Source organism: Hyla sarda, chromosome 1 (genome assembly GCF_029499605.1).
Source record: "Hyla sarda isolate aHylSar1 chromosome 1, aHylSar1.hap1, whole genome shotgun sequence".
NCBI lineage: Eukaryota > Metazoa > Chordata > Amphibia > Anura > Hylidae > Hyla > Hyla sarda.
In genome coordinates this window covers 420,846,718-420,860,920 of record NC_079189.1, presented here as the reverse complement: position 1 = coordinate 420,860,920, position 14,203 = coordinate 420,846,718, and the positions used below count along the sequence as shown (strand labels likewise).

Below are 14,203 nucleotides of genomic sequence, written 5' to 3'. Positions count from 1 at the left end.
AATCTGAAACATTGCGCTGGTTGTTTAATTTAAAAAAAATCCTTTTTTTCCTAACTTCCTAGATTCAAAAGAAATTTGTTAAAGAATCACTCCACTACTTTACTTCTTATCCCCTATCCATGGCACCCTGGCTCTCTTTACCCATGGAGTGAGGTTCAACACCCCCTCTTCATTTATCTCTTTGGGAGAGCCAGAGGTACACGAGCACAGCACTCATGTATCTCAGGCTCTCCCATAGAGATGAATGCACTAGGAGAGCGCCATGCAAGAAATTGCAGGGGGTTCCAGTGGTCGGACGTCTTGTGCTCAGACACATTCCCTATCCTGCGATTTTTTTTTTAATGACTTCACTTGTTTTAGCACAAACTGTTAAAAATAAAATTTTGTGGGGCCAAATAAAAAAAAAAATGCCACTTTGTCATTTTTACTGAAAAGTACACTGTGTAGAAACATAAGCCCCTAAAAGTTTCACACAGTTAAAATGAACATAGACCCCAGACGCCTAAATGACACACTTACTTAAAAGGGTACTCCAGAGGAAAACAATATTTTCAACTGGCTCCAGAAAGTAAAACAGATTTGTAAATGACTTCTATTAAAAAATCCTAATCATTGCAGTACTTATCGTCTGCTGTATGCTCCAGAGGAAATTGTATAGTTATTTTCTGTCTGACCACAGTGCTCTCTGCTGACACCTCTTTCCATGTCAGGAACTGTCCAGAACAGAATAGGTTTGCTATTGGGATTTGCTCCTACTCTGGACAATTCCTGACATGGACAGAGGTGTCAGCAGAGAGCACTGTGGTCAGACTGGAAAGACCTACACAACTTCCTGTGGAGCATACAGCAGCTGATAAGTACTGGAAGGATTATGATTTTGAAACCAAAGTCATTTATAAATCTGTTTAACTTTCTGGCACCAGCAGATTAATTTTTTTTCCACATGAGTACCCTTTTAAGGTGCCTACACACAGCCTGCCTCCCACAGTCCAGATAGATCCCTGTCTCCTGAATTCACTGCTCCCTCAAGGTGCCTGTGCTGTTGAGCGTGAAGCTTGATTTTGTAGCATCATGGAACATTGAATGGTCCCTCCCCTATGGTGGCTCCTCCCCTTTGTGACCCCGCCCATGCAAAGCCACAACCAGTTAGAATGCTATTCCCCCCCCCCCCAGATTTCTGAGGGTTCCTACGCCTCTGACTAATGGATTGTCGACCTATGCACAACAATAAAAGAAATAGGGAAAAAGCTTTAAAATGGTAAGATTAATGAAGCACAAAAAATAACAAAAACAAACTTGAAACCTGGCCAAATATATTCTGACTTTCTTCTGTTTCATTATAAAAGTGCACAGTACATCAGTATAAAATCCAAATTACCAGTGCGATTAAATTTCTTACCGTAAACTGTGACTACTAAGGGTATTGGATGTAGATTGGCTTGACTGGCGGCCACAAACACTACTTCCTGTGGGTGATGCCCAGCTGGCTGAGGATCCTACCCTGGATTGACTCTCTGTTTTCCCCAAACTCATTACTGAACCTATAGTTGACTCGTTATCTCTGCAGAAAAAAGAGAGACATCCTATAACTTGATCTGTACAAAGAAGTGTTAAACATCTTTTAGTGCAAGAAATAACGACAGTCTGTTAAAATATTTAAATAATTTACATTTGGATGAAAATAATCAAAGTCTGTCAGCAGCATCACTCACACTAATCTGCTGATACTGCCTGTCAGTGTGGGTGACCCTGATTAAAATAGTCTTCACCTTACCATCCTAGGTGCCTCCATTCCTGAGATCCTTGCAATTTCCAATATGTAAATTAAGTGTCTTCCCTAGCTCCAAGGTGCACTGGTGGTTCTTACCCAGCGGTTTGCAAATCTGCAGAAGTTTCACGTACGCTAACAAAAGATGACCAAACCGAAGACATAGAATCCAAGTACGGTCAGAACTTTATTAAAAGTTTGGTTCGCTAGTACGCGAACTTCGGCCGTTTCGGTAGAACCTGCTAAAATAACATCAGCTACATGGCAGAAAGGAGAAGGTTCATGTGATCTCAGGGAATCCCATAATACCTTTTAAACAGCTCTCCCAGCCAGTCAGATGTCAAAGCCACTTTAAAATCCTATGCACATAGCTTCAGCAGCCATTTCAGGGATAGTAGTTACAGTCATGGCCTTAATTGTTGGCACGCCTGAAATTTTTCAAGAAAATTAAGTATTTTTCACAGAAAAGGATTGCAGTAACACATGTTTTGCTATACACATGTTTATTCCCTTTGTGTATATTGGTACTAAACCAAAAAAGGGAGGAAAAAAAGCAAATTGGACATAATGTCACACCAAACTCCAAAAATGGGCTGGACAAGTCATATACACCCTGTGGATAACTTAGATTGTTTCAAGCATCTGATGCTCCTTTAAACTGACCTGGGGCAGGTAACTGGAGTGGGCAATATAAAAATCCCACCTGAAAGCAGGTAAAAATTAGAGAAGTTCACCTAGTCTTTGCATTGTTTGTCTGTGTGTGCCACACTAAGCATGGATAACAGAAAAAGGAGAAGAGAACTGTCTGAGGACTTGAGAACTAAAATTGTGGAAAAATATCAACATTCTCAAGCTTACAAGTCCATCTCCAGAGATCTAGATTTGCCTTTGTCCACAGTGCACAACATTATCAAGAAGTTTGCAACCCATGGCACTGTAGCTAATCTCCCTGGGCGTGGACGGAAGAGAAAAATTGATGAAAGGTGTCAACGCAGGATAGTCCAGATGGTGGATAAGCAGCCCCAAACAAGTTCCAAAGATATTCAAGCTGTCCTCCAGGCTCAGGGAGCATCAGTGTCAGCGCAAACTATCCGTCGACATTTAAATGAAATGAAATGCTATTGCAGGAGTCCCAGTAGGACCCCACTGCTGACACAGAGACATGAAAAAGCAAGACTACCTTTTGCCAAAATGAACTTGAGTAAGCCAAAATCCTTCTGGGAAAATGTCTTGTGGACAGATGAGACCAAGATAGAGCTTTTTGGTAAAGCACCTCATTATACTGTTTACCAAAACGGAATGAGGCCTACAAAGAAAAAAACACAGTACCTACAGTGTAATATGGTGGAGGTTCAATGATGTTTTCGGGTTATTTTGCTGCCTCTGGCACTGGGTGCCTTGAATGTGTGCAAGGAATCATGAAATATGAGGATTATCAATGGATTTTGGGTCGCACTGTACAGTCCAGTGTCAGAAAGCTGGGTTTGCGTCCAAGATTTTGGGTCTTCCAGCAGGACAATGACCCTAAAATATGTCAAAAAGCACCCAGAAATGGATGGCAACAAAGCGCTTGAGAGTTCTGAAGTGGCCAGCAATGAGTCCAGATCTAAATCCCATTGCACACCTGTGGAGAGATCTTAAAATTGCTGTTGGGAAAAGGTGCCCTTCCAAAAGGTGCCCTTGCAAAGGTAGAGTGGTCTAACATTCCGGCTGAGAGGTGTAAGAAGCTTATTGATGGTTATAGGAAGTGACTGGGTTCAGTTATTTTTACCAAAGGGTGCGCAACCAAATATTAAGTTAAGGGTGGCAATAATTTTGTCCAGACCATTTTTGGAGTTTGGTGTGACATTATGTCCAATTTGCTTTTTTTCTCTCCCTTTTTTGGTTTAATACGCACAAAGGGAATAAACATGTGTATAGCAAAACTTGTGTTACTGCAATCCTTTTCTGTGAGAAATACTTAATTTTCTTGAAAAATCTCAGGGGTGCCAACATTTACGGCCATGACTGTAGGTGTTTTTTTTTTCTTATTTTATTTTAGTCTCAATGTGAAAAAGCTGAGCATAGAGGGTTTTTTGTCACTTAAAAAAAAATTTGTTTAACCCCTTCCCTCTGGGGATTTTTCAATGTTGCACTTATGTTTTTTCCTCCGCACCTTCTAAAAATAATAACACTTTCTATTTTCCACCTAAAAATCCATATGAAGGCTTGTTCTTTGCACCAACAATTTTACTTTGTAATACCATAAATAATTTCCCCCACAAAAGCTATGCGGAAACCAGAAAAAAATTATTAGTGGGGCAAAATTGAAAAAAAATATATTTTTAGCAGCTTCTGTTTCTACGCAGTGCGGTTTTCGTAAAAATTGCACCTTATATTTATTCTGTAGGTCCATACGGTCGCAAGGATACCAATTTTATATAGGTTTGATTTTATTTTACTACTAAAAAAAAATTATGACTACATGCACCAAAATTAATACATTGAAAAATGTCCTCTTCTGACTCCTATACATTTTAAATTTTTCATATAAGGGGCGGTGTGAGGGTTAATTTTTTGCGCTGTGATCGGTACCATTTTTGTTTTGATCAGACTTTTTGTGGCATATGCAATACCACATATGTTTATTTTTATTTACACTTATTTTTCACTTTTTTTTAATAGGAAAGGGGGGGGGGGCGGTGAAAACTTTTATTAGGGAAGGGGTTAAATCACATTTATTAACACTTTATTTACTTTTTTCCCGATGTTATAGCCCCCATAGGGGACTATAACATTGCACACACTGATTTCCTACACTGATCACTGCCATGCAATAGCATGGCAATGATCAGTGTTATCGCCGCTCGATTGTTCCTGCCTGGATCTCAGGCACGGAGCAGTCATTTGGCGAACGGACAGTGAGGAGGCAGGTAAGGATCCTCCTCACGTCCTGCAAGCTGTTCGGGATGCCGGAGTGAAATCACGGCATCCCGAACAGCTTGCAGGATGCGAGGAGGATCCTTACCTGCCTCCTCGCTGTCCGATCGCCAAATGACTGCTCCGTGCCTGAGATCCAGGCAGGAGCAGTCGAGCTGCTCCCGAACAGCACCACTGAGCTAACGGCAATGTTTACCTTGTTTTAGACGTGGCAGTCAAGTTTGATCGCCGCATCTAAAGGGTTAATGCTTGACATCAGCCCGATTGGCAATGTCCAGCATTAGCCATGGGTCCCGGTTGCTTATTGCAACTGGGACCCACTGGGTATGATGCACGCTCAGCAGGTGAGCCTCATACCTCGGAAGCCACAAATGGACATTAATGAACGTCCATTTGCAGCAAGGGGTTAAAAAGCATAAAAAATCTACTATTGTAGTATGTTTTTATTCAACCTGTTAGTTACTATCAGGTACCATTTATTTACCCATAGCCAACTTTAAAATTTCCTATGCCTCAAAAACTGCTAACAAGTATAGACATACACTCCTAGGTGACCCAACCATGTTTTACAGGTCTAGGTTACCCAACCATGTTTTACAGGTCTAAGTGACCAACCATGTTTTACAGGTCTAGGTGACCCAGTCATGTTTTACAGGTCTAGGTGACACAACTATGTTTTACAGGTCTAGGTTACCCAACCATGTTTTACAGGTCTAAGTGACCAACCATGATTTACAGGTCTAGGTGACCCTGTCATGTTTTACAGGTCTAGGTGACCCAACCATGATTTACAGGTCTAGGTGACCCTGTCATGTTTTACAGGTCTAGGTGACCCAACTATGTTTTACAGGTCTAGGTGACCCAACCATGTTTTCCAGGTCTAGGTTACCCAACCATGTTTTAAAGGTCTAGATGACCTAACCATGTTTTACAGATCTAGGTGACCCAACCATATTTTAGGGCTCTTAAACAGTGTTATACACTATTCGGTCAGAACCAGAACTTTTTGCCAGAGTTTGGCAAACTATCAGAAGCGAACTTTTAAAATGTTTACTCATCTCTAACCCTAACACTGTTATATGATTCAACCATCTAAACCAGTCAACTGTAAGGGCTGTTACTGTGAAACAGAAGCATCCGAAGGCAACAAACAGTTTTGCCATGAAGCAGTAGACCACACAAACTCTCTCTAAGTCCGTAAGTGCTGGTATAAAAAAAAAAATCCCCTTTCCTCTGTATCATCATTCTCTTCAGAGTTCCAAATAGTATTAGGAATGCATGAGAACTATGCATTGGGGGCTCTATAAAGGGGCTTTCCATGTTCAAAGACATTTAAACAACTGTATGCTTCCAACATTATAGGATCAGTATGAGGAAAGCCCTTTGCTCTTTCAGCATGACTGTGCTCTTGTGCACAAATTGAGATCTAAGCATCTTTGAAATAAAACTTTAACACCAAATGCAAGCCAGGCTTGCGGTGTAGAAAATCGTTGGAGGGAAATTGATGATCCACTCAACTAATCCCATTGACTTGAATGGGACAAGTCCAATTTTTCCACCACCAAAATCAGGAAACCAGATACGCAAAACGGGGAAATGCATCGAGCAGCTTTCCCCCATCCAGCCTGCAAGAATAACTGGGTGCTGAACCATAGACAGCTGGTGCAATTTGCCATTAGTTGTTGCATCAGTTGTGGCTAGTTTACTGAACCAGATCACCACATATATGTAACGGCGCCTTAACATTAGAGATGTCGCGAATTGTTTGCCGGCGAACAGTTCCCGGCAAATTTCGCGTTCGCATCGACGGATGAACATATATGACGTTCGATCAGCCCCCTATACTTTAACATTGCAGTAAACTTTGACCCTGTGAGTCAGAGTCACCAGACACATTACAGCCAATCAGCATCAGTCCCTCCCTTCCAGACCCTCCTACCTCTTGCACAGATGCCATTTTTGCCTCATTCAGCATGCTGCAGGCTTAGGAAGTGGAGGGTTAGAGAATCTGCTCCTGCTGTATAGGGAAAGCGATAGCTAGGTTGCTGCTAGGTGGTGTATTCAGGGTCCTGTTTACTCCTAAAGCACTAGTGTAACATCTGCTTTAAGGACCGCACCCAAAAAGCCCTTTTTAGCGCTGAAAGACATCAGTCCTGGTTGGGAGGGAACCGCTGGTTAAAAGGGGTACTCCAGAATCAAACTTAAGTTCCTTCAAGCAACTATCTACTACAGTATTCAAAGGGCTGAAAGATATCAGTCTGTTAGTCTTGCAACAGCTGGAGGCACCCTGGTTGGGAGGAAACCGCTGGTTAAAAGGGGTACTCCATAATCAAACTTAAGTTCCTTCAAGCAACCAACTACTACAGTATTCAAAGGGCGGAAAGATATCAGTACGTTAGTCTTGCAACAGTTGGAGGCACCCTGGTTGGGAGGGAACCGCTGGTTAAAAGGGGTACTCCAGAATCAAACTTAAGTTCCTTCAAGCAACTAACTACTACAGTATTCAAAGGGCTGAAAGATATCAGTCCGTGTGTTTTGCAACAGCTGTAGGTACCCTGGTTGGGGACCACTGCTTAAAAGGGGAACTCCACTGGCAAGCTTTTTTTCTTTAAAGCAACTAACTACTACAGTATTCAAAGGGCTGAAATATATCAGTCCATGTGTTTTGCAACAGCTGGAGGCACCCTGGTTGGGGACCACTGCATAAAAGGGGAACTCCGCTGGCAAGTTTTTTTGCTCATTGTCACACTAGTGCAAATCACATTAGGTGTGACAGTTGTGCAAATTAAAAAAAAAATACCTTTTTTGGCTGTCAAATAAAATCAGCCATCACTGTTAGTTCACGTCACAGTTGCCATTTTTCCTGCCTGCAGGGAAATTGTGTCACCCTAGTGCAAATCACATTAGGTGCGGCAGTTGAGCAAATAAAAAAAAAAATACCTTTTTTGGCTGTTAAATAAAATCAGCCGTCACTGTTAGTTCACATCACAGTTGCCATTTTTCCTGCCTGCAGGGCAAATTGTGTCACCCTAGTGCAAATCACATTAGGTGTGACAGTTGCGCAAATAAAAAAAAAAATACCTTTTTTGGCTGTTAAATAAAATCAGCCATCACTGTTAGTTCACGTCACAGTTGCCATTTTTCCTGCCTGCAGGACAAATTGTGTTACCCTAGTGCAAATCACATTAGGTGCGACAGTTGTGCAAATTAAAAAAAATACCTTTTTTGGCTGTTAAATAAAATCAGTCGTCACTGTTAGTTCACGTCACAGTTGCCATTTTTCATCACAAGACACCCAATCTACTACTAAAGCTTCCGCTCGGAACCTTGACGCACCGTCCTTCTCCTCCTCTAGCTTAGCTTCGGGCATCCCTCATGCTACCACTTGCCCGCCTGCCGCCACCACCAACACTAGCACCACAGCAGCTTTACTTGATCCGTCAGAGGAGTTATTTACACATCAGTTTGAAGACATGAGTGATGCACAACCATTATTGCCAGAGGATGTAGTTAACAGGGATATGTCTCAGTCAGGCAGCATTACACATATGGACGTACGGTGTGATGATGATGTTGTACCCGCTGCTGCTTCCTTTCTTGAGGTGTCAGATAGCGGTGAAGGTGTTGATGATGACGATGTGTCCGTGGATGCCACGTGGGTGCCCGCTAGTAGAGAAGAAGAGGGGGAAAGTTCAGATGGGGAGACAGAGTGGAGGAGGAGACGAGTTGGAAGCAGGGGGAGGTCGTCACAAGGAGCTAGTGGCACAGTCAGACAGCATGCATCGGCACCCGGGGTCAGCCAGACGGGACACCAATCAATGCATGCTGTTGCCACCACCAGAATGCCGTCATTGCAGAGCTCAGCAGTGTGGCATTTTTTTGTGTGTCTGCCTCTGACAACAGCGAGGCCATTTGCAACCTGTGCCAGAAGAAACTGAGTCGTGGGAAGTCCAACACCCACCTAGACACAACTGCTTTGCAAAGGCACATGATGTCACATCACAAACGCCTATGGGATCAACACGTCAGTACAAGCAGCACACAAAGTCAAAGCCGCCATCCTCCTCCTGGTCCAGCATCTTCAGCCAGGTGAACCACTGCTGCCCTCCTTGCCCCCTCTCAACCATCCGTCTCTCCGTCTCTCGCCTTGAGCAGTTCCTGCTCATCTGCCCACAGTCAGGTGTCTGTCAAGGAGATGTTTGAGCGCAAGAAGACAATGTCTCAAAGTCACCCCCTAGCCCAGCGTCTGACAGCTGGCTTGTCGGAACTCCTAGCCCGCCAGCTTTTACCATACAAGCTGGCGGAATCTGAGGCCTTTAAAAAATTTGTAGCCATTGGGACACCACAGTGGAAGGTACCCGGACGAAATTTTTTTGCACAAAAGGCAATCCCCAACCTTTACTCCATTGTGCAAAAGGAAATTATGGCATGTCTGGCACACAGTGTAGGGGCAAGGGTCCATCTGACCACTGATACCTTGTCTGCAAAGCATGGTCAGGGCAGGTATATCACCTACACTGCTCATTGGGTAAACCTGGTGACGGCTGCCAAGCATGGAATGCGTGGCTCTGCAGAGGAGTTGGTGACACCGCCACGACTTGCAGGCAGGCCTGCTGCCACCTCCTCTACTCCTCCTACTCCATCCTCTTCCATAACATCCTCGGCCGAGTCCTCTTCCACAGCTGAGTCTTGCTCCACATCACCGGCACGCCCCCAGCTCCCCAGGTGCTATTCCACATCCCGGATAAGGCAGTGTCAAGCCATCTTGGGGTTGACTTGCCTAAAAGCGGAGAGTCACACCGCACCAGCGCTCCTGTCGACTCTGAATGCACAGGTGGACCAGTGGCTGACTCCGCACCAACTGGAGATCGGCAAGGGGGTTTGTGACAACGGAACAAATTTGTTGGCGGCATTGAGGTTAGGCAAGTTGACACATGTGCCGTGCATGGCACATGTGTGTAATCTGATTGTACAACGCTTTGTGCTCAAGTACCCAGGCTTACAGGATGTCCTGAAGCAGTCCAGGAAGGTGTGTGGCCATTTCAGGCATTCCTACACGGCCATGGCGCCCTTGTCAGATATCCAGCAGCGAAACAACATGCCAGTGAGGCGCTTGATTTGCGACAGCCCGACACGTTGGAATTCAACACTCCTAATGTTCGACCGACTGCTCCAACAAGAAAAAGCCGTCAACGAATATTTGTATGACCGGGGTGCTAGGACATCATCTGCGGAACTGTGAATTTTTTTGCCACGTTACTGGAGGCTCATGCGCAATGCCTTTAGGCTCATGCGTCCTTTTGAGGAGGTGACAAACCTGGTCAGTCGGACCAAAGGCACCATCAGCGACATCATATCGTTTGTTTTCTTCCTGGAGCATGCCCTGCGAAGAGTGCTGGATCAGGCAGTAGATGAGCGTGAAGAGGAAGAGTTGTGGACACCATCACCACCAGAAACAGCCTTATCAGCATTGCTTGCTGGACCTGCGGCAACGCTGGAAGAGGATTGTGAGGAAGAGGAGTCAGAGGAGGAATGTGGCTTTGAAGAGGAGGAGGAAGACTAACCACAGCAGGCATCCCAGGATGCTCCTTATCACCTATCTGGTTCCCGTGTTGTTGTACGTGGCTGGGGGGAAGAAGATTATACCTTCCCTGACATCACTGAGGACGAGGAATGGGACATGAGTAGCTCGGCAACCAACCTTGTGCAAATGGGGTCTTTCATGCTGTCGTGCCTGTTGAAGGACCCTCGTATAAAAAGGATGAAGGAGAATGACCTGTACTGGGTGTCCACGCTACTAGACCTCCGGTATAAACATAAAGTGCCTGACATGTTACCGCATTACAGCAAGGCGGAAAGGATTCAGCAGGTCCAAATTAAATTAAGAAATATGCTGTACACAGCGTATAAGGGTCATGTCACAGCACAACAGGGAGCTAACAGGGGAAGAGGTGAAAGTAATCCTCCTCCTCCTCCCATGAACACGCCGGCAAGGACAGGAAGCTGTACAGACATGCTGTTGATGGAGGACATGCGGTGCTTTTTAAGTCCTACGCATCGCCACAGCCCTTTGGGGTTCACCATCAGAGAACGACTTGACCGACAGGTAGCAGACTACCTGGCCTTAACCGCAGATATCGACACTCTGAGGAGCGATGAATCCCTTGACTAGTGGGTGTGCCGGCTTGACCTGTGGCCTGAGCTATCCCAATTTGCGCTCGAACTTCTGGCCTGTCCCGCTTCAAGTGTCCTGTCAGAAAGGACCTTCAGTGCAGCAGGAGGTATTGTCACTGAGAAGAGGAGTCGCCTTGGTCAAAAAAGTCTGGATTACCTCACCTTTCTTAAGATGAATGAGGAATGGATCCCGAAGGGACTGACACTGGGCGATACATTTGACTGAACAAGGCCTGATCAGATGACCTGGCTTGGCCTAAAAATGGTCCACACGCTGCTGTATTTGAACTCTGAATGCCGGATGACTTGCGTGACTTATCCGCCACCAACTAGGTTTCAAGCCGCAATGTTTTAGGGCACTTTCTGCCTGGCAAAACAAACAGAAATTTTTCAGGCGGTGTGACAATACCAAATTTTCCAGCCAGGTGTACATGCCTAATTTTTCTGGCCTCTGCTGCTGTACTTGTTATGGTGCTGCAATTTTTATGGCCACTGCTACAGCTGCGGCTGCGACAATACCCAATTTTTCATCCATGTGTACATGCCTAATTTTTCTGGACTCTGCTGCTGCACTTGTTATGGTGCTGCAATTTTTATGGCCGCTGCTACAGCTGCGACAATACCAAATCTTCCTGCCAGGTGTACATGCCTAATTTTTCTGGCCTCTGCTGCTGTACTTTTTCTGGTGCTGCAATTTTTCTGGCTGCTGCTACAGATGCGGCTGCGACAATACCCAATTTTTGATCCATGTGTACATGGCTAATTTTTCTGGCCTCTGCTGCAGCAATACCAAATTTTTCAGGCATGTGTACATGCCTAATTTTTCTGGTACTCTCTGCTGACATCTCTGTCCATTTTAGCAACCGTGGATATTAAATGTATGCCAAGGGTAGCATGGTGGCTCAGAGGTTAGCACTGCTGCCTTGCAACCCTGGGGCCTTGTGTTCAAATCCCACTATGTGCTGCCTCAAGGGGGGCTCTAACTATGTGCTGCCTAACATTGGGGAATCTAACTATGTGATGCCTAAAGGGAGGCTCTAACTATGTGCTGCCTAATATGGGGGAATCTATGTGCTGTCTAAAGGGGGGAATCTAACTATGTGATGCCTAAAGGGGGGCTCTATGTGGGGGCTAAAGCACATTATTCCAAACCATTTAGGAATAATAGGTGATTTATGCCCTTTATGGATTAAAACCAGACTCTGCATCAACTATGTAATTTTCCATGGCCACAGTCCAGGTGTTAGTCCCCTTGAAACAACTTTTAAATCACTATTGAGGCCAGAAAGAGTCCCTGGGGGTTTTAAAATTCGCCTGCCCATTGAAGTCAATGGCGGTTCGCCCGGTTCGCCGGTTTGCGAACTTCTGCGGACGTTCGCGTTCGCGGTTAACCAACCGAAAATGTTATGTTCGCGACATCACTACTTAACATCACTACGTGACTATATGAAAGGGGATAACAAGCTGATCAGCATGGATCTAACCCCTGGAACTCCCATTGATCAGAAATAATGCAAGAAAATTGCCCCCTGAATGAATGGAGTGCAACGTGCATGTACATCCAGCGCTCCATTTATTCACTATTGAGCTTCTGAACATTTGCTTATCCAGGTGGGACAAATTGCCTATATTCTTGTAATCAGTGGGGATCCCAGCAGTGAGAGGCCCCCCACCAATCAGCTTACTTTTTTTTTTTGAGATGAGAATACCCCATTAAGAGTCTATTCACCTTTAAAGTATCCTGTGCATATTTGATGCACGAGATTTAAAGCTGCAAATTTTATGCTGCAGATTTCAATGTTAACTGAATGATTGAACACAGCCGTAGCTTTGAAGTACATCAAATATGCGCAGGATACTCTAAGTGTGAACACACCCTAAAGCTGCAAAGAGAGACCAGCACCATTACATTACTGGATTTGAAATCTTTTTTATTTATTTATATATATATATATATATATATATATATATATAGTGTGAATTCTCCACATCTATTGTCTTAACCCCTGCATATTTGTGAGATGTAACCTGTGTCTTCTGCTTGTGAGCTTAGATTTGCTTTGGACTTGATAAAGGGAGGAATCCCGAAAGCATGTCTCTACAAAATGCTGTTAGTCCAATAAAAAAGGTGTTACAAGATACTGCAACATTTTATGATTTGCAATCTATATATATATATATATTTATATATATATATATATATATATATATATATATATATAAATAAATAAAGTCCAAATATGAACTGCACATCAAGATAGGTAAGTAATTTTGAACGAGGTGCAAGCATACTTGGAGCCTCGGTCGCCGGTTCCTTAATCCATAAAAAACAAATGCAGCTCACCACAGCTTGAAAATCACGGTGCAAGGATTCCATAGTGTATTCCAATAGACAACGTTTCACCAGCCTCACACTTGAAAAAGCCAGCGTGAGGCTGGTGAAACGTTGTCTATTGGAATACACTATGGAATAAACCTTGCACCGTGATCTTCAAGCTGTGGTGTGCTGCATCTATTTGTAATTTGTAATTTACTAAAACAGGTCCAGTGTTACATTTTTGGTGAAAATCCTAGCACCTTTGTTATCTATTACCATTTAATTTTACATATAATTCTATTTGACAATCTTTTCACACCTTAAAATGAGTGAAATTGTTATTAGCAGTAGCAGTAGTAATAATGGTGGTAGAATGGGGGTCATAATAGTGGCACTATTTCTAGTTCCATGTTCCCTATTCTTCTACTCTTACAAATTGTGTTTCAGTGCTAGAATTGTTGATGCAATAATGTGTCAACATTATTTTCTTCCTAGCACATTTTTCCGCAGAGGAGTACATGGGAATGGAGTTTAAACAGTGTGAGGTATTGATAAAGTTCTGCAGTCCAACCACTGCCTGAAATTGCTCACAGTAACTAGAACTCAAAGCAGATTGTGCAATAAATGAAATTTGACATGCAAACACAAGGCTTTCATTGAACCAGTGAGCAATTTATTGAAAATCTTTAATCCATCTCCTTGAGGCCATTGTGCTCAGAAAAAACATGAATGAATTACTTTAATCTACAAACATATTGGAGTCGCTTTTTCACCACATCAGCCCATTTCTAGTTCTTTTCATTTCTAACAGTAATGTGACTGCATGAAGCAGCAGCTAAGGTAAATGGACAAACAGTATATTTCACCCTTTCAGACAACATTGATGTTTTCTACATAGTAAATGCCTGAGGGGTTGTGCTTCCTCGTATAGTATGAGAGCAGTTCTCGGCGCATTGTATAAAGTGATCTCATTAAAATGCTTCAATTAGGATGTGGCCAGGACTTAGAGCACCATGTTCTGTCAC

The 14,203-nt window shown here is 43.6% G+C and overlaps 1 protein-coding gene across 1 annotated transcript in view; it reads right to left on the bottom strand.

Moving 5' to 3' along the window:
- MYO18B (myosin XVIIIB) overlaps positions 1 to 14,203 on the bottom strand; it is a 602,318-nt gene that overhangs the window by 52,976 nt on the left and 535,139 nt on the right. The window contains exon 43 of the mRNA XM_056518071.1: positions 1,400 to 1,561. Coding sequence (XP_056374046.1) covers positions 1,400 to 1,561 — 162 coding nt within the window. The remainder of the gene's footprint in view (positions 1 to 1,399; positions 1,562 to 14,203) is intronic.